The sequence below is a fragment of the Coenobita brevimanus genome, chromosome 57 (genome assembly GCF_032717465.1).
Source record: "Coenobita brevimanus isolate Jiangsu-jjx chromosome 57, ASM3271746v2, whole genome shotgun sequence".
Lineage (NCBI taxonomy): Eukaryota > Metazoa > Arthropoda > Malacostraca > Decapoda > Coenobitidae > Coenobita > Coenobita brevimanus.
The window spans coordinates 11195427-11216744 of NC_137010.1; the positions used below are offsets into that span (position 1 = coordinate 11195427).

Below are 21318 nucleotides of genomic sequence, written 5' to 3' on the forward strand. Positions count from 1 at the left end.
AACTAGGCTTAGGTAGCCAAGGCTATCATACAGTAGGACCTGTGCCATGTATTGGATGAACTTTATGTCGATGGCATTCATCATTGTTTCACAGACTGATGGTAAGTTGGTCGGAGGGACTCCCATGGCACTAATGCATGGTAGGTTATGATTTGTTCTGTGTGTGGGGGGGGGGGAGGTGAAGCATGCAGACAGTTCTGAACCACTTTTAACCTGAAACATGTAAATAATGTGTAAATAGATTTTTTTTTTTTTTTTTTTTTTTTTTTTTTTTTTTCCAGTAAACCATTTCATTTCTCCAGTGCCATTTTTTTTGCACAGTGTGTCAAAACTTCACATGACCTTGTTAGGTTGGCATTCCTCTAAAACCTAGGCCCAACAGAAGCCGAGTTCATGTAATAGTTTTGGAGCTTTGGGCCATTGAGCTGGAATTATTGGTGTCTTGACAAAATTACCTTGTTTTACCGTAATAATAGTACATGACAATAATAACAATAATAATAATAATAATCATCTGGGCTCTTGCTTTTCAAAGGAACCAGTACTTCCAGTAACGAATTCACTTGTACTTGACACACTTCCAACACTTTTACCATTAAAAAAACAAAAACTGCAACATCATTCATATATGGAAATAGTCAGCAGGCGTGGCATCTTTGAGCTGCCCCTTAAAAAATTTAAAAAAAGTCAGTTGCCTCATGGGTAATGGCAATTTATTATACAGTCTGGCCTGAGTATACATCAGTTTGGTATGTGATAATCTGTAGAATGATGACCTAAAGTTATACCCAGTTTTGCAATAACGGTGGCAAAATTCACATTGGTATATGGTAATTGTGATGGCTACATACAACAGTCCCATATGTACTCTGTGTCTCATGTGCAAGCCGACAGTCATATGTTTGAGCCAAGATGGCTGTCGAGTGTTTACATTCTTTGTGATCTTTTTCCTTTCATTCCTTTTTGTGCATGCAAGGATATTGAAACACTATTGCTATTACCAAATAACAACGCAAGTATGCAACAAATGGTGTAGTGTGCAATGGAAAGTGGTGTGTCGTGTTACCTTCTAACAACAGTAGTATAATACTGTATGGTGTAAATATTCTGTATGTACTAGTTTAAGCATTTTTACAGCGAAGAAAGTGAAAAATGTGGATATGGCAGAATTTCTGGAAAATAATCATCATCCCAGACATAGTACACACCTATAAGGTGGGAAGTAACTTCTAGAAGACTTATTAAAGTCATGGGTAATTGAATAAACAAGCATTTATTTCTTTTTTGTCATTACTCAGCCATTTTCAGTACCATTCCAATTATTGGATAAATTTCCCTTCTGATACCAGTGGCAATGTTACTCTGCTTCTGCTTACCAGTTTACAAAACTAGGTGGACGTGAATACTCTAAGAGAAAGAGTTGTTTTATCTGTTGTAACATGCAGGTGTGAGACATGATCATTGAGTTAAGGAGAAATGTCAGGAATCTGAATAGCTGGGATGAGTTTCCAAAGAGCAGTACCATACTTTGGGTAAGAATTATGGAATAATAGAATAACCAGCAGTAGGATATATGTTCAATCTGTACATGGATGGGGTTATAAAAGAGATACAATGTAGGGCAGTGGATGTTGGAGTGGCCCTAGTGAGAGAGAGCAGTTTTTGGAAACTCCCTGTACTGTTGTTTGCAGATGATACTGTGTTGTTAAGTGAAGACAAAGGGGAGCTGCAAGGCTTGGTGGATGAGTTTGGGAGAGTGTGTAAGAAACGGAACCCAAAGGTGAATGTAGGGAAGAGTAAAGTTATGGTCTTTGAGAGAAGTGAAGTCAGTGAATGTACAGTGAGATCGGATGGGGAGGAAATGGTGAATGTGAGTGCATTTAAGTACTTGGGTAGTGTGATGAGTAAGGATGGAAGTTTAGAGGGTGAAGTACATGAAAGATTGCAACAGGGAAGAAAGGTTGCTGGTTCCTTGAAAGCAGTGATAAGAAACAGGGAAGTGAGCATGGAGGTGAAAAAGCTACTACATGACAGTATTGTGATATCAACTCTAACGTATGGAAGTGAAGCTTGGATGTTGTTGGAGGGACACAAATCAAGACTGAGAGCAGTGGAAATGAGTTATTTGAGAGGAGCATGTGGAGTCACATGGAGAGACAGACTGACAAATGAAGTGAAGTAGTGTTGTGGTGTGGATATGGATGTGATAGGAAGCATTAGGAGAAACACATGAAGGTGGTTTGGCCATGTGGAGAGGATGGAGAGTGAGAGACTGATGAGAAGAGTGTATGTGAGTGAGGTGGAGGGGGGGAGAGGGAGGGGGAGGCTGAGGATGAGATGGAGGGATGGAGTGGAGAGGTATATGAGAGAGGGGTGTGTTAGCTGGGAGCAGGGCAGTGAAATGGCGGGGGACAGTGACATGGAGGCGATTTGTGTGTGGCCACTCATTATGGGATTAAGGCATCTGGCAATAAATAGCTAGTTAGATAGGATATGTGAATATTTTGGTTTTGAGGAAGGAATGAAGTTTGGTGAATGGGAGTGGATGCTGATATAAACATAGGGAGCAGACTGTAGCCTGCTCAATCAGGGTGGTACTCCGGAGGGAAGGATAGGAATGCCGGTGAAAGGGAGAGCTGGAGCTCTTGTTTCAATAGCCATCAGAATATCCTGACCATCCCCTTTTACTGACCTGTTCAGTGTGACACTAACATGGAGAGTAGGCCAGCATACCTTCCCAAACACTTTTCTGTATCTCATGCACTACTCTACATGTTCTTTACACATCACACAACATACTCCACTACGTCACAGGGGTTGATACCAGCAAGGGTATGCGGCCAGAAAACTTTGCCCTTGCTACCTAATGATGGACGTATTGAGGGTAGGCGTGAAGTGGGCTCTTCCTGTGTAGTTTTTGGGACCGGGGTGGGATCGGGCTCAGGTCTGTGCTAGAGGGTACAGGACATTGTGGTTCCCAAGAAGCCACTTCCACCTCATAGAAATGGGCCCAAACCTGGGAGTGGTGCCCCAGGAGGCTACAGTATCTGAGGGTGCATAATGATGGGGCACTTACAATGCCAAGTCACGCTTGGAGGGTGTCCCTGTAGCTGTCCTGGCAGGGTGTCCCAAGGCCACTGCCACAGCCACTGGTCACAGCTGGTGGGCTATGGGGTCCAGGTCCCATGCCTGGACTTGGGACTGCACAGGTGGGCAGGGCCTGTGGTCTGTCTCACCCCTTTAGTTAATTTACAAACATGACAAAGAACAGTGAGAAAAAGCACAAACTTGAGGAAAATAAATCACCTAAGAGGATCAGAGTGGCATCTTGGAATATGGGTAGTTTGAAGGGTAGAGCAAGTAGCTAAGGCCATGAGTAGGAGGCGGGTGGATGTTGGTTGTGTATGGGAGGTAGGTACAGGGGAGGATCTGCCAGAATGATTTTTGGGAGGGATTGTAGATACAGTATAAGCTATTTTGGCAGGGAACTGCAGATGGATATACTGGTGTGGGTATGCCGGTTAAAGAAAAATGGATAGACTATATCATGAATGTAATTAAGGTGAGTGAAAGGATTATAGTAGTGAATTTTTTTTTTTCGGTAGGCTGATAGTTTCATTCATACTCTGCATATTCTTCACAGGCTGGGTTGGATGACATAGAGAAGGATAGATTCTGGGACTACTAGGTATGTGTACTGTAGTAAGTGGTAAGGGAGATGATGAGACTGTAGTTTTGCGAGGGGACTTAAATGGTCTTATGGGTGCAGCAGCTCAGGGATATGAAGGGGTACATGGGGGATGCACATATGGTATGAGGAATGTGGAAGGGGAAAGGATACTTGAGTTTGAGGAGGCAGTGAAAAATGTTTGTGTTAAACATGCATTTCAGGAAAAGAAAAAGTTGATCATATATGAGTTTGGGGGAAATAGTAGCCAGGTAGACTATTTCCTGGTCAAGAGGGTTGATACGAGATTGGTGAGGGATGTTAAAGTTATAGGGAGTGAAGAATGTGTCCAGGAACTCAGATTACTGATGTGTGACAAGGTGCTTAACCCCTTAACCACGGGGCATCACTTTCGTGACGCTCGGGAGCAAGGGATCATACCATGGGGCGTCACTTTTGTGGTTCTGTGTTATTTTGAATTCGCCCGGGCTTTTAAGTGGTGGCTTGTATCATCTACCAGTATTACCATTGCCCAGCTGCTAATGTAATCTGCACTCCCATCCACTGTTGACAATTTAGCCATTTTTCCCCCTGTCCTCGACTCCCCTCCTTACCTCCCCTCCATTACCCTCTCCTCCCGCCCGTCCAGCTGTGCTGTGCTACACAAATCCTGGACGGATTTTTTCACTCATTTTATCCATTGAAATGTGCTCTATGCCCTATTCTGATACATAATAATATATAAAAGAAAGAGAAAAGGTAATTGATACTGCCATATATCTGGAATGGGATAATTATCACCTGGCAACACCCCACGTGCACTCGTTCGCTAATTTTCCCTGTTTATTTACCCGTGAAATATTCCGTATGACCTATTCTCATAACAAAAATATATACAGTATAAGAAAGGAAGGGAGAAGCCTAAGTGATATTTACATTCACCTGGAACTACCTATTTTATTATGTATTGTCTAGATTTCCTGCCAATCATTTTATAGCATATAAATTAGCAGCTGTCACCACGCTGACATTGTCAACCCTTCCCTGCCCCTAGGCCACATGATACATCATTCAGTTTACTGTCGTCATTCAAGGTGAAACCACATCCGATTCGCGTCTGTCCTTAGCCCCCTGCAAAGGGCCCTGTGGCCTCTACCCCTACTAAACTTCATGTGGGAAGGGGTAAAGGGCTAAGTGACTCTGCTGTGGAACATGAACTGGCTAATTTATCAATGATAATGATGGACAGTGACTACGATCTTTCTTGTGACTCCAAAACAGTGCAAGTGGAAATGTAAATAATATGTAAATAGCAAGTGAAAGTAATGGATGTAAATATAACTGAATAGTGGAAAATAGTTTTATAAGTTACTGCAAGTGACAGTGCCTAACATAGTGTAAATAAAATAGAAATGTAAATAATGTAAATAAAATAGAGAATGTAAATAGAAATAGAAATAGTTAGTAATATAAGAATACGAGTATAAATACTTGGAGTAATGAAAGTGAAAGTGAAAGCTTTGCTCTAGCGTGTATAAAGACTTGGAGTAAAAAAAGTGAAAGTGAAAACTTTCGCTCTCTACGCTAGTTTACTGAACAAGAAAGTGAATGCCTGGAGTGAAAATAAACTACTAGTACTGAAAGAAACTTATGGATTAATACTGTATATATAAATAAGTGTAATAAAGTACTAGGAATATAAAGTTTGAGTGTGTTTATGAATAATAAATGACAGCTTTGCCTCAGAATACAATCGGGGAACGAGCATGAGTGGAAAGCTCGTATGCGCTCGTAATTTATGTTGCTTTCACGGTGTGTTTTTTTTTTTTTGGAATATGGATTCCAAACTACGTGAATTCATAAAATAGTGTTTGTAGGTATAATATCAGGCAGTGGTAACCATATTACCGGGTATCGGGAAGTGTAAAGTGGAGACTTTGTTACCCAACTTCAGAAGTCTCCACAAGTCCTACGGTAGTCGATGAAGGCTTAACAAACATCCCAGGAGAAAGCTGAAGGTATGTGCCATATGCTTATATATTTATAATATTCAAGGACTAATAACTGATTTTTGGCAAATATTTTTAAAAAGTCAGTTGGAGTGCGATTATCCCCATGGGACGCACATGGCACACTTCCGACAACCCCGCAGTTAAGGGGTTAAGGAGTGGGTGGTGAAGAAGAGCCTTCACCTAGGAGGAAAATGTGGAAGTTGAAGAACCAAGCCATTAGGGATGTCTTTCATTCATGATGAGCAGAGTGATGGCTGAACATGGAGCTATTGACAGAGGTGTTAATGAACAGTAGGGGAGGGCGGTGATAGTTCGGACACTTTAAAAAAATATATATAAAAATTCAGGTGTAAGCAGGAGAGTAATCTGGTTTATGTTAAAATGTTGCCACATCATTTGGCTTTTTAGGTTGATAATATGAAATTCTTAGGTCTTTTCAGCTTTAAGCTGTAGTTAGCAAAACACAAGTGACTAAATTGTCTGAACCATCCCTACCAGTGGTGATGGTTCGGACAGAAGGGTGGGATAGTTTGGCCACATGTATTACTAGGCATATTCTTAAAATTATGTGATTTGGATTGGATAAAAACAAACATTTATTAATTCAAAGACATTTCATTTTCCTAAAGTACAGTATTAAACTTAAGAATCAAAATGAACCACTTGATATTTGTTTAGAAAAAAAATCTAATACTTTATAACTGAAATAACGGTCACCAGATTTATTAATAACCGACTTAATCTCTTACTTTCTGCTTCAAAATTATGCATAATTAGCCATCTGTCTCTGTCCCTGTCTGTCTGTCTGTCTGTGTGTGTGTGTCTCTCTCTCTCTCTCTCTCTCTATCTCTCTCCTTGTGGAATATTGACATCACTTTTCACTTTCTAGGCCTTATTTCAGGCTGACTAACTTAAGACTTGTAACGCATATTGTAGCCTGTAAAACTGAAATAGAAGTTGCATTAGCTACCCCTCCCTTCTTTTTACTCTTTGAGGAATACAGTAGGTTAAACAAAACTATAATTATATATTCCCTGATAACTATTAAGAATGGTGTTTCACTATGTATTGATATATAAATGATCAAAAGTAGCATTATCATTTGATAAGATCATGACTTGGTAATAGTGGAGGGATAGTTCTGATTGTCCGAACTGTCCCCCTCCTCAACTGTCCGAATCATCCTGAATCTGTAATTAATTGACGGTTACCCTCAAGTTTCACACAAGAGAGTTTAACATTCGTTTTTCATAACAATATGTTCTACATGCAACACAAATTTACCCTGATAATGCACAGTTCAATGCCTGGCATATTTATGAAGGTAGAGCATACGATATACACTCAAATTATTACCTAGGAGATGCAAAAAAACATAAAATCTGACCTGCATTAAAAAGTGAAGGGTTTATAGCTTGGAGGTTCCATGTGGTCGAAGTAAACAAACTCTCCCACTTTCACGCAAGATCACACCGCCCTAGGTCCCATATGTTTCTCAGGGAATGCACTATCCGAACCATCCCACTGTCTGAGCCATCACTGCCGTCCCCTATAGACCTCTCAAGAACAATCTCTTAAGAGTTACTGATTCAATGTGTGGATGGACAAGGTGCCTGCCAAAACATGAAGTAATTTGGTTGTGGGATGAGGGTGTAGAAGCTGCAGTAAAGGAGAAAGGAAGGCTTTTCTGGGAATGAAAAAGGTGTGGTAACAGAGGAATACTTGGCTGCCAAGCATACGGCTAGAAAAGAGGTATACAGGGAAAAATCTGAGTCACAGAGACATTTACTGGATAACCTAAATAACATTGAAAGGAAGAATGTGATATTTATGGTGGCAAATCAAATGAAGAGGGAAAACTGGGATGTTGTAGGTGAGCAGTGTGTAAAGAATGATGAAGGAAGAGTAGTGCTGAACAATGACATTATTAAGGACACCAGGAGAGGTCATTATAACCTGTTGCCGACTGAAGAGTTTGACTGGAACAAGGAAGGGATTCAGCGGATCCAGTGTTTGGCTCATGACCTTTGATTGACACTGCTACTGTGAGCAGGGCAATAGGCAGGATGCAACTGGGGAAGCTGGCAGATGTGTCTGGGTTGACTGCTGAATTGCTGAAGTCCTCAGTAGTTGTAGGAGTGGGGTTAGTTAATGATTTGATAAATACAATTATATGTGAGTGTGTTGTCCCAGATGACTGGCTAAAGAGTTTGATTGTAAATGTGTACAAGGGGAAGGGTGATGCACTGGAAAAGAGTAAATTCTCTTACACCAGATAATGAAGGTAATGGGGAGAGTTCTAGAATGTATGATTAGAGATAGAGTGAATATTGATGAGATACAATTTGGGTTTATGCCAGACAAAGGGACCACTGATGCTGTATTCATTGTTCAACAGCTTTAGGAAAAATATATAGGAAAGGAAAGGAATCTGCACTTTGTTTCTCATGATTTGATGAAGGGTTTTGTCAGAGTTCCTTTGGGAGGTAGTGAAGTGGGCAATGAGAAGGCTTGGGATCGAGGAGTGGCTGCCTAGAGTGGTTATGGCTATGTATGTGGGTGCTTGTACCCAGGTGAGAGTGAATGGATATTTGAGCAATGAGTTTTCTGTAATTGTTGGTGTGCATTAGGGGTCAGGCTTGTTTATTATGGTGCTTGAAGCCCTCTCACATGACATCAGAAATGGACCCTTGTGGGAGATGTTGTATGCCGATGATTTGGTGTTGATTACAGAGAATGAAAGGAAGGCAGAGGACAGATTTAAGAAGTGGAGAGATAGTAAAACAAAGGTGATGGTACCTAGTGGCCATGTGTGGTTTGCCACAAGGGCGTGGGAGGTTATTCCATCTTATGCAGTGTTTCTGATAATTAGGTGCATGAAAAATGTAGTGGTATTAGAGGTAGGCTGGGAGATACTTCTGATTTCATGTGTGAGGTATGTCAAGGAGAACATTTGGAGATTGTCAGGTGTGAAAGGATTGATCTTGCTGGTGAGTCTCTTGTGTGTGAGGAAGAGTTTTATTACTTGGAAGACATGTTATGTTGGCGGTGGGCTGGAGCTGGCTCTGTGGTTAGAGAAAGGAAAGGTTGAAAGAAGTTCAGGGAACTGTTGCCTTTCCTGACATTGTGAGGGCTCATCCTCCATGGTTAAGGGATCTTTGTATGCTGCTTGTGTTAGGAGTGTATTGCTTTATGGTAGTGAGACCAGGGCAGTAAAGGAAGAGGATATTCGTAGGCTGAAACATACAGAAATGACAGCGATTAGGTGGATTTGCGGTGCATCCATAAATATGAGGCCTGGGAAAGAGTGGGTGGGCTAGATTTACAATAGAAGAGTTGAGAGGAAGGATGTGACTGGAATGTATTGTTGTTGTGATGAGGAGGAGTAGATTGAGATGGTTTGGGCATGTGGAGAGGATGGGGGATGACAAATGGGTGCAGAGAGTGGGAAGTGTGAATGTTGGGGATAGGGTTGCAAGAGGCAGACTGAAAAAAACCTGGGACAAGGTCGTAGTGTGTCCTCAGGGATAAGGGTCTGAATAGGCAAGCTGCCAGAGATCAAGCAGCATGGAGAGCCACCATTAGGTTACCAAGGCCTATGCATGCAAGCATGTTGGAGCCTTTGTGAACAAAATAAGATAATGGACATGTAAAGAAAATGACAAATACTGTATATATTAAGTAGGAGAGTATGTAACAACAAAGCAGGGTAATTGATGATGCAGTAAGAGGAAGATTGTATGCTACATGGAAGAAAGGAATTAAGAGTAGGAAGAGTGTTTGAGGGAATAGAAGAAATGTATAAGGACAGAACAAGGCAAGGGATTCATTACCAACCTAATTTTGGCAACAAATCAAACCAAGGTATGTTAATTGAATGTGCTAATCTGATACAGTTAGCTATGAGAAAGTGGACTTAGTTTTACAGTACAGATTTAGTTATGCAATTGCCCATTCATGGATTGAGTATTGCTATTTCCCTTTATTTTCATTTTAGCCTTCCATTCTTGTCCTTAAATGATGGGTAAGTTTGCTGAATAAGAACACACATATTCATGAACTGAAACATGCAAGAATTCAACTTTTGTGTAAAAATCATTGTAGTACTGGTACGATCTCCCTCTCATGATTCATGTATCAATAGAGGTCAGAGAACTTTGCATCAGATTACTGTACTCTATATGAATATGGAAAGTTGGGTTTGGTGGTTCTGATGACTGTAAAGTGTTGCTACTTGAAGTTGCTTTATAGACAACCCACATCTTTGTTAATTCTTTGTTTTCCTTCAGTCATTTATTGCCTTTCTTCCTTTCCATCTCCATCCCTCACAATACACATATACGCCAGTCTGGTCCCTTCACCAACAGGTTTGGCCATGGGGCATTCCTACTCTGCCTGGAAGCTCTGTACAAGAAGGTCACTGGAAACGACCTAATCTACACTGCTCTGGTGGGGAAGCCATCTGAAATTACATACTACCATGCTGAGACGATGGTCCAGCACCATGCACGCTCACTGGGCATATATTGAAGTTGCTTTATAGACAACCCACATCTTTGTTAATTCTTTGCTTTCCTTCAGTCATTTATTGCCTTTCTTCCTTTCCATCTCCATCCCTCACAATACACATATACGCCAGTCTGGTCCCTTCACCAACAGGTTTGGCCATGGGGCATTCCTACTCTGCCTGGAAGCTCTGTACAAGAAGGTCACTGGAAACGACCTAATCTACACTGCTCTGGTGGGGAAGCCATCTGAAATTACATACTACCATGCTGAGACGATGGTCCAGCACCATGCACGCTCACTGGGCATATCACACCCCATCACTAAGCTCTATGCCATTGGGTAAGTCTTGGTTGTCTGTTATATCTGTTTGCATGCACCTGTCGTAAGAGTATATCCAGTTTTTACTGTTATTCATCTGTTAAGCTTTAGGACATCTCCATATTATTTTACTCAGCTTAGGAGAATCCATCCATCCATCCGTCATCCAACCCTACATTGCCCCATGAGGAGTGTAGGAGCCCGGGGCTAGGCAAGTTGGTCCTGACATTTAAGATGAGAGTGACCAGCCTCACTCATCCTGACTGGCATTACATGAACAATAAACCCCAACCACCACTTGGATATAAACCTTCACTGGCTCAATCTGATTAGAGTGCCGTAATACCCACTAACCCGCCAGGCACCATAATTTGGTTATATGGTTACCACCCAGCATAGTAAATGGTTTCCTGGCGTACAGGAAACCATTCGGCTTGTCACTCAGTGTAGAGTCACCCATAGGCAGAAGGAAGAGGAAAGAATGAAGGAAAGAAAGACAAAAGAGGGAGTGTAAATTCATCCGTAAGCAGAAGGACAAGGAAAGAATGAAGTAAAGAAAGACAGAAGAGGAAGGGAGGAATGGAGGGAGGAGAGGAAAGGGCAGACACCTGAGAACATCACTACATCGAATGAGTGGATGGTGAGCACCCCCACCTACCACAGGCTTAGGAGAACCTATTTAAAACTGGAAGTGTTAGATAAGCCTTAATGAGCCCATTCAGTATTGGAGGCCTTTCTTAAACTGAATAGAATTGTCTGGTAGTAGCAGTGATAAACTAAACTGGAGACCACTTGGATTTAATGGGTTAATCGTGTCATTCCCATCTCCTATCATTTGTCATTCATTCTTTTAACTTCGTCCAGCTCTTGCAGCTTTCATATCCTTTTGGTTGTTCATTTTACTTTTTTTTTTTTTTTTTTAATTCTTTTCTGCCATTACAGTTATATTATAATGCTCAACACTTTCAGTTCCTAGATGTACCCCAAATACATATGTGTTTTGCATCTTCTGTTTTTTCACATTCTTCAATATTTTTCCCCTCACGAGTTTTTTTTCCTTTAGCGGTCCGTTTTTCCATTTCAGTCTTTTATGTTGGTTTCCATTTCTTCCCTGTATATTCAGCTTTCCTTTTGTGATAGTTTCTTTAAACCGAAACATTAATCATGGTTCAGAAACAAACTTTATATAGGAGGCATTCCTTGGAGGAATCTGATCAGCAGCTTGATACAGATATGGGAATTTATCCTTACTGTCCATACTTAGCTTAGGTTGGTCTGTGTCTCACAAAATAGAAGACAGAAAGCACTGTTAATAAAACCAAAGAAGATAGTTTATTGGAGATCAGTTTATTTTCTTTCGATCACATTCAGTACATTCTGTTATCAAACATAGGAGACAGGGACACACTTGGGTTGCACATGATGTACAAGGTCAAAGTTGTTTGGAGAAATCTATATTGTACATGATTGATAAGGTTAGGTATATTTGTCATGGTGCTACCTCTATTGGATACCACATTTAGCTGGGGACGCCCGTCATCCACCTACTTAGTGTAGCGGTACTCTGTTTTAGGGTAGCTCTACATTGAGTGGCAAGCCAAATGATTTCCTGTAAACCAGGAAATAATTGACAACGCTGGGTGGTAACTTTATAACCTACCAACATGTGTTCCCTGAGTGACAACAAGTGGGTTGGCAGAGGGTTATAGTGCCCCACCCTGGAAAATAACTAACTAAATATACAAACAAGAAGCCTTGGACCAGGACTGACCAACAGGTGATGACTAAGGACCAAACAAAGGAAGTGGTACGGATTGTGACATGGAATGTAAAGGTTGCAAATGATGAGGTGAAAGAGAGAGAGATTGTCCAGGTGCTTGAGGTGCAAAATTGGATGTATGTGGAATAACCAAGACTAAATGGAGGGATGAGAGTGTGAGAGAACGGGAGTATGGATGAGATATATGCACAGGAATGGGTGAGAATGAGAGGGAAAAAGAAGGAGTGTGTATTGCTGTGTGCAAGAGGTGGAAGGAGAGTATGGATCTGTAGGCTTAAGGATTTTGTGGGTGGTAGGTGGGGGCACTCACCATCCACTTACTCGATGTAGTGCTGCTCTTGGGTGGCTGCTTTTTCATTTCATCCTTCCTTTTTTCCTTCCATCCTCTTCTTTCCTTCTTTCTTTCCTGTTCCTTCTGCCTGTGGGTGACTCAACACTGAGTGACAAGCCAAATGGTTTCCTGTACACCAGGAAACCATTTACTACAGTGAATGGTAACCATATTACCAAACAGTGGTGCCTGGTGGTTTAGTGGGTAATTAAGGTGCTTCAAAGGGATTGAACCCATGTCGGTTTATATCCCTGGGGTGGGTGGGATTTATTGCTCATGTATCGCCACTCAGGGATAGTGAGGCTGGTCACTCTCATCTTCAATGTCAGGACCGACTTGCCAAGCCCCAGACTCCTACGCTTCTCATGGGGCAACATAGGATTATATGATGATCATGGTGATAAAGATTGAAAATTGGACTACAATTGTGGGTGATTGTGTGTGTGTATGTGCCAATGCAAGATTGCGCAAGTAGAGTGAAAGATGGGTTCTGGACAAATGTGGAAGCATGCATGGAAAAGTTCAAAAGGAATGAGAGTTTGTTTTTGATTGGAGATATGAATGGAAAAGTAGGGAATGTGAAGGTGAATGAAATAGTTGGTGAGTGGATTGTTCCCACAGAAGTGAATGAGAATGCCCATGCCCTAGTGGACATCTGTGCAGGGAGGGGGTTGGTGATAACCAATACCCTCTTGAGACACAAATTTGATCCACAGGTATAAGCAGCAAGTGATGAGAAGGGTGGTGAACTGAATGAACGGAAGACAATGATTGATTATGTGTGTGTGGATGATAGAATGAGGTGTGTAATGGATGCAAGAGCATTTGGAGGTTGGGTGGGTGGACATTCTGACCACCACTTGGTGTTGGTGAAAGTCAAGGTTCAAATGAAGTGGAGGAATAGAAGAAGGAAAGGGCAGGAGGAAGTACAGGTATACTCTAGTTTAATGATGCAGTTGGTTAGGTAAAAACCCATAGTTAGGCAGGGTATAGTATATTGGGGCAATTTTAACATGTAAAGTAATGCGATGCATTTTGCAGCCTTGGGTTTCCCCCCCAACCAAGTCCAAAGCCCACCCAGATGAGCCCAAAAACAAGTTTAAAGCCAATCTAAATGGCCTAACAGCTGTAAAAGAAGCTAATCTAAGCCTAACACCTGTAAATAACTCACTAAAACCAATAAATCAAATAGTCAGATATAAGTTTTCGTTTCGTTTTCGTTCTTAAAGGCTCCAACATGCTTGCATGCATCGGCCTTGGTCACATAATGGCGGCTTTCCATGCTGCACAATCCATTGCAGCCTCCCTGTTCAGTCCCTTAACCCTGAGGTCACACTTAATGACCTCGTCCCATGTCTTTCTCCGTCTACCCCTCGTAACCCCACCCCCAATATTAACACTTCTCACCTTCCTCACCCAATTATCATCCCCCATCCTCTCCACATGTCCAAACCATCTCAATCTACCTCTCCTTATCACAACGCCAATACACTCCAGTCCCATCCTACCTCTCAACTCTTCTATCGTAAACCCAGCCCCCCCAGACCTTGCACGCAGGGACACACTACACATCCACCTAATCATTGCCATTTCAGTACGTCTGAGCTGGCGAATATCCTCCTCCTTTACTGCCCAGGTTTCACTACCATACAGCATTACACTCCTAACACATGCTGCATACAAAGACCCCTTAGCATGTAGGGAGAGTCCTCTCAATGTCAGGAGAGGCAAGGGCTCCCTGAACTTCTTCCAACCACTTCTCACCCTAGCCACAGAGCTAGCTCCAGCCCCACCTCCAGCACACAACATGTCTCCCATATAACAAAACTCTTCCACACACTCAAGAGATTCACCAGCAAGTTCAATTCTTTCATGTCTGACAATCTCCACCTGCTCTCCCCGACACGCCGTACACATAAAATCAGCATTATCTCGCAGTCTACCTCTGATACCACTACATCTCTTATGCACCCATTTATAAGTCTGGAAAAAAAATCAAGCTTGGTAAATTGTACCCCATAATGACAGTGTTTACCCCACATGTTGTTAAACCACATTAATCTGTGTCTAAAAACTGCTAATAAATCAACCTAAACACACAATTTTAGTCTAAAATCTCATTAAAATCGGTAACAAAATGAAAACCCATCATTAAACTGGGGTTTGGCCATTGTTAGGTGGGGTATGATGGTATTTCTACCCCCATTGTTAAGGTGGGGTATCGCATCTAGGGGTATTGTATATCAGGGTATTACTGTAGTTCATACAAGGAAGGTAGAAAGGATGCAAGAGGATGGAAAAAAAGGTAGAATATTAGAGAGAAGTGGAGGAGCAATTGGCTAATGTGATTTGGAGCAGATGGGGAATGTGGAAGGTGTGTACAAGATATTCACAGAAGAAATCTGTGCAACATGGGAGGTGGTGTGTGAGGTGAAGAGAAGACAAAAGGGGGTGCAAAGAACAGCATGGTGGAATGAAGAGGTGAGATAGGCTGTGGCACAAAAGAAGAAAGCATATAATGAGTGGATGAGAAACAGGGGCATGGAAGAAGTTGAGATACGGAAGAGAGAGTTATATGTAGAGAGGAAGAGAGAGGCGAATAGATTAGTAAGAGAGTGAGAAGAGAGTAGATGAGGAATTTGGAAGGAATTTGAGTGAAAAGTGGAGGGAATGTAAGGAAATGTCATGGAAAGAGGTAAAGAGAGTTAGGGTGATAAAGAAGTTACTCGGGGAGTGAAATACAAAAATGGTAGATTGCTAGTGAAGAAGGGAGAAAAAGTGAGCAGATGGAGAGAACACTTTAAGAAATTGTTGAACATAGGGAATGAAAGTAATGCAAGTATAAGTGGCTGGGGAGTGGCTGGAAGATGGAGGGATGTGAGAAGAGAGGAAGAATTCAGTAGGATGGAAGTTGTAGAAGCAATGATGAAAGTCAAAATTGGGAAAGCCCCAGGAATTGATGGAGTGTGTGGGGAAATGCTGAAGCATGGGGAAGAGGTAGTAGTAGAATGGATGTGGAAGATGTGCAAATTGGCCTGGGAGGAAGGTATAGTCCCAGAGAATTGGAAGTTAGGTATAATTATTCCCCTGAACCATCCTCTTCTTTCTTTCTGTCCTTCATTCTTTCCTCATCCTTCCGCCTACGGTTTACTTTACACTCCCACTTCTGTCTTTCTTTCCTTCATTCTTTCCTCTTCCTTCTGCCTGTGGGTGACTGTACACTGAGTGACAAGCCAAATAGTTTCCTTTACACCAGGAAATGATTTACTATACTGGGTGGTAACCACATAATCAAATTTTGGCGCCTGGTGATGTAGTGGGTAATTACTGCGCTCCAATCGGATTAAGCCGGTGAAGGTTTCTATCCAAGGGGTGGTTGGGGTTTATTGCTCATGTAATGCCACTTAGGGATGAGTAAGGCTGGTCACTCTCATCTTAAATGTCAGGACCAACTTGCCTAGCCCAGGGCTCCTACGCTTCTCATGGGGCAACGTAAGATTGGATGATGGGTGGATGGACAAAGGAAAAGGGGGAAAAGAAGTGTGTGGTAATCATAAGGGCATTTGTCTTTTTAGTGTAATAGGAAAAGTATATGGTAGGATACTTATTGACAGAGTTAGGAGAATCAAAGAGGAGTTAGTTGGAGAAGAACAGGGAGGTTTGAGGAAGGGTAGAGGTTGTGTAGATCAGATATTCATGCTTAGGTCTTTGGTGGAAAAGTTTCTAGAGAAGGGAAAGAAGTTGTATGCGGCCTTCATGGATTTGGAGAAAGCATATGACAGGGTGGATAGACAAGGAATATGGAAAGTATTAAGAATATATGTATATATGTATGAAGGTGCTAAGGCTGCGATGCATGTGGACAGTGAACTGAGTGAATTTTTCTATCAGAAAAAGCCTGGATTGAAACAGGGATGTTTCATGTCTCTGTGGTTGTTCAGTCTGTATATGGATGGGGTTATATAAGAGGTACAAGTTAGGGCAGTGGATGTTGAGCAGCCCTGATGAGAGAGGGCAGTTTTTGGAAACTCCCTATACTGTTGTTTGCAGACGATACTGTGTTGTTAAGTGAAGATGAAGGGGAGCTGCAAGGCCTGGTGAATGATTTTGGGAGAGTACATAAGAAATGTACTGGAGGAGCAATTGGCTAATGTGAAAGAGTAAAGTTATGGTCTTCAAGAGAAATTAAGTCACTGAATGTACAGTGAGAGTGAATTAGGTGGAAATGGAAAATGTGAGTGCATTTAAGTACTTGGGTAGTGTGATGAGTAAAGATGGAAGTTTAGAGGGTGGTGTGCTTGAAAGGGTATAACAAAGAAGAAAGGTTGTTGGTTCTTTGAAAGCAGTGATAAGAAACAGAGAAGTGAGCATGGAAGTAAAAAAAGTCGCTTCATGACAGTTCAGTAGGCACTCATAGTATGCGAGTATATGGGTGGGAGAGGACGTCGCGTACTAGGAATTCGTGTACTCTGATTACATAAACTTATGGGGAAAATTACATGGGCAGCACCCCCCTTCATGGGCAACCCTTGAGACTCCTTTCAGACCTAAGTATTGTACTGTAAAGGGAAACTATCTAAGACATATTACCTAAGATAAAGTAAACCAACAAGATTATGGCTTTACTAAATCAACAAGGATATGGCTTAACTAAACCAACAAGAATATGGCTGCTCACCTTAACCCAAGAGGACAACAGGCTTAATGGAGGTAAGAAGGGGATCTGAGGCAGGGTGAGGCACCTAGCATGGGTTTTGGGAGAATTTGCCGTCAAGTTAATTCGCCGTCACAACAACAAGACAGTTCGCTGTCATGAATGAAGACATCTGTGGGTGACGCTAGAATATGTATTCAGAGGCGACTACAGTGAGGAAGAAACAAGTTAATTATTGTCTGATGACAAATTGACTTGATGGCGAATTTTCTCGGAACCCTAGCATGCCTCTCCTGCACCACTCGCCACACCACCTGACACACCACTCTCGTCACCAGCACTTTCAACACTTTCACTAGCTAATGCACTCACTTCATTCATAAACCCTTTAAAGTGAAGTCATCACTTCCACCACAGTGTTCGATGTTCTTGAATTCTTCCTTGAATTTATCTGTGGCACACAGTGCCTGGCTGAGCTCCATCATTGACAAGTCTCCACTCTCCATCATTGGTGGTTGGCGCTTCTTGGAGTGGCAATGTCGCATGCTCGGGGTAAACCCCGGATTTGGGCCACTCTTCGCTGCTGTCTCGCCTACAATGAGTTCAGTTTGCGTACTATTAAAAAATACTCTAAAATTCAGAAAAAAATAGGTCCTCACATACAATGAGGATTGCTACTGTGAACTCGCGTACTGTGAGTACCTGCTGTATTGTGATACCAACTTTAATGTATGGAAGTGAAGCTTGGACCTTGTCGGAGGGACACAAGTCAAGAGTGAGAACAATGGAAATGAGTTATTTGGGAGGAATATGTGGAATCACATGGAAAGACAGACTGACAAATGAGGAAGTGAAGGAACATTGTGGTGTGGTTGTAGATGTGATAGCAAGCATTAAGAGAAATACATTGAGGTGGTTTGGCCATATGGAGAGGATGGAGAGTGAGAAACTGATGAGGAGTGTGTATGTGAGTGAGATGGAGGGGGAGAGGGAAGGGGAGGTCAAAGATGAGATGGAGGGATACAGTAGAGTGGAGAGGTATATGAGAGAGAGGGGTGTGAGCTGGGAGCAGGGCAGTGAAATGGTGGGGGACTGGGCGACATGGAGGCAGTTTGTTTGTGGCCACCCCTTATGGGATTAAGGTGTCTGGCAGTAGATAAATAGTTAGATTTTGTACTTATCTTTCCAGTTGGTATGTGGTGGGTATTTGGCAAAGTTGTAGCTTATCATTTTTATTGCAAGCAGCCCCATAGGTCTTACAGCATTGTACAAGAATAAAGTAGAATGGAACTGGAATTTCATTTCACAGTCGTGACCCATATGAGATCCTAGAACTGCTCCAGATCACCCCATGCCTCTTGAGCATGGGAAGTATAATAAGGTGAAAATGAAGATGGACATTCAATATCAGGAATTGTTTATGTGTTATCCTTAAATTCATACAAAGTACTGTTTACTGTATATCTTTTATGAAACATACTGTATGTGCAAATTGCCAGACCTATAAGGTGTAACCATTATTTCAGGGATTTGAATGATGTATGAATGAGTGTTTGGCTTGTTTTATTGGGTATTCTGCTGATAGCTCTCAGTCTTTTATTTCTTTTTCCCTGGTCTCCCCCTAAGATCCCTGGCCACCCCATTTCCAGTTGAGTTGCACTGATTATCAGTAAAAACTAGAACAAAATTTCAACTGTGTCTTATTACTTTCAAGTTCTAAAGTTTGGCAAACCCAGGTGTCTTGCCGAGTTGTTAAAACTCCACTCAGCACCCCCAGGTGTGATGTTAAGAAGTGAAGACGATTTTGTGCGCATCGAGTTTCAGTTAGTCTTTTCAATGCAGCCCCTCAGATTAAAAATAAAAATAATAATAATAATAATTCATGAGACAACTGACTTATGTTGAACCTTTTAAAGCACAACTAAAGGCCTTTCTCATTTCAAGAAGCTGTGATTTGGAAGGGGGTGTTGTGATGGATGATTATTGGGATTATTTGCTGTCACTTTTTTTTTTTTTTTTTTTTTTTTCTCTCTGATGACTGTTGTATATGTGTGATGTTACAATTCTTGTAATTGTAAAAGTGTAAATGAGTGCTTAGCATCAGTGAATACATTTGGAAGAACTGACACTTTTGAGATAGAAAAGAGTAGCTTATTTTAATTATTACAACCCTTGTAGTAGTAGTAGTATTAGTTGTTCCCTAGGCAGTCTGGCCGAACAGCCCTGAGTCCCTTAGGAAGGCCATGGCCGAGACCGGGCTTTCCCACAGAGCTCTCAAAGAGTGTATGTTGTGTTGTTGGCATAGGTGATTGTGTGCAATGCAGTCTTCCATAATGTGCTTAATAGTATGGGATGCTGTGTTGCATCCTGGACGGGCATCAGCGACAGAGTCATCCAGCCTCTTCTGGTAGCTTAAGAGGGCTAGATGGTGCCCACACCTCAGCCTGGCCAGGTGGACCCTGTCCTCATGAGGAAGATAGGATTCAGAAGGGTGGCTGTCAGGAGGCCGTGCATGCAGCTGTGTGTTGTCTTTAAGTGACTGAATGGAGCGGCGAGTGATCTGAGTGTAGATATGTTTCTGGAAGCTGGTCTGAGGTGGGCGAGGAGGGAGAGATGACAGTATTTGTGTATGGTATCATGTGCTGGGTGTTGTTTTGACGTTCCTTGGTGTGGGTGGATGTGCTGCCATGTACTGTATTGGATGTTGTGGGTTTGTGGAGGCTGCAGCAAGAAACTGGGTGCCTCTCATGTCTAAGTGATCCTTGACTTTGAGGACTTTGGTTTCTTGATGTAGGTGGTCTGTGGGTGTAGTAGCTGTGCAGCTTGTGATTATTTTTAGGGCCTTGTTCTGTATGGTCTATAGAGTGTTGTAGTTTGTTTTGGTGAAGTTAGAAGCCCAGGCAGGGCTTGCATAATTCATCACTGAACATATGTATTGTTTGTATACTGTGGTGGTGGTTTCTTTGTTGTGTCCGAATGTTGTATTGGCAAATGACCTCAAAGCATTGAGTCTTGGTGTTATTTTATTTTTAATGTTTGTGATGTGTTGTTTAAATGACATTGATGTATTGTATGTTACACCAAGGATTTTGGGTGTGTGTGTGTTTGTGGTAGGGGAGTGTTGTTTATGGTGAGGTGTGGGATGTGACTGTGTTCTGCTGTCCAGTTTGTGAGAAGAGTCACTGTAGATTTGGCTGGGGCTATTTTGAGCCTGTTTGTGGTGGACCATTCGTGAAGTGTGTTGAGGTAAGGTTGAATGATGTGTGCAGTTGTGTTTGCGTTTTGGTGTGTACATGTAAGTGTTATATCATCTGCATAGGAAACTGTGTGTATCTGTGGTGTGTGGGGTGTGGGTACGTCGTGCATGTATAGGTTAAAGAGTGTAAGGGACAAAACAGATCCTTGGGGGACACCCTTGTTGTAATGGACCCCGGTATAGTGAATATTGGATTTAGCAGATGCTATGAAGGCCATCAAACTTCTCTTGGCTATAACAAACAATATCCATTAAATTGGGGACAGTAGGTTGCAGTACTTGTGTTTCCTACCCTTTTTACAATACTGTACTGTATTAGTCATGAAGAAGCACAGTGATAAGCGTGTGAAATAACCTGCAAAAGGCAAAATTATGGGGCAGGTTAGTGTAAAATGGGCCTAGTTTTCATTTTTATCACTAGAATATGCTGTTGTACCCATTTATTTTCAATTATCTTGAAATCTCACCTTGAGGGGGACCATTGGATATAACAGAATTTTGGCTTTATTGGATCAGGCTTTCTTCCAATTAGTCTGTTATAGGTAGGGTCTGCTGCATTATCATACATCACTCCATCCTTACATTGGAAAAGGAAATCAGGATGATGATAAGAATATATGAGGGGTTGCACTTCTTAAGGGCCCAAAGTGCCATAAACAAAGAACACCAGAAATCGCTTCCATAGTTCGTCAGTATTCCGGCAAAAATATCTCTGTTATCAATTGATCTGCATTGTTCATTTTTGGCAGAATTATAGTTCCAAGTATGCCAATGAAGTTGATGATGAGTTT

General features: G+C 41.8%; 1 protein-coding gene across 1 annotated transcript in view; it reads left to right on the forward strand.

Annotated features, from left to right (window-relative positions):
* LOC145401884 (haloacid dehalogenase-like hydrolase domain-containing 5) overlaps positions 1–21318 on the forward strand; it is a 161573-nt gene that overhangs the window by 66190 nt on the left and 74065 nt on the right. Inside the window, exon 6 of the mRNA XM_080273992.1 lies at positions 10339–10527. Coding sequence (XP_080130118.1) covers positions 10339–10527 — 189 coding nt within the window. The remainder of the gene's footprint in view (positions 1–10338; positions 10528–21318) is intronic.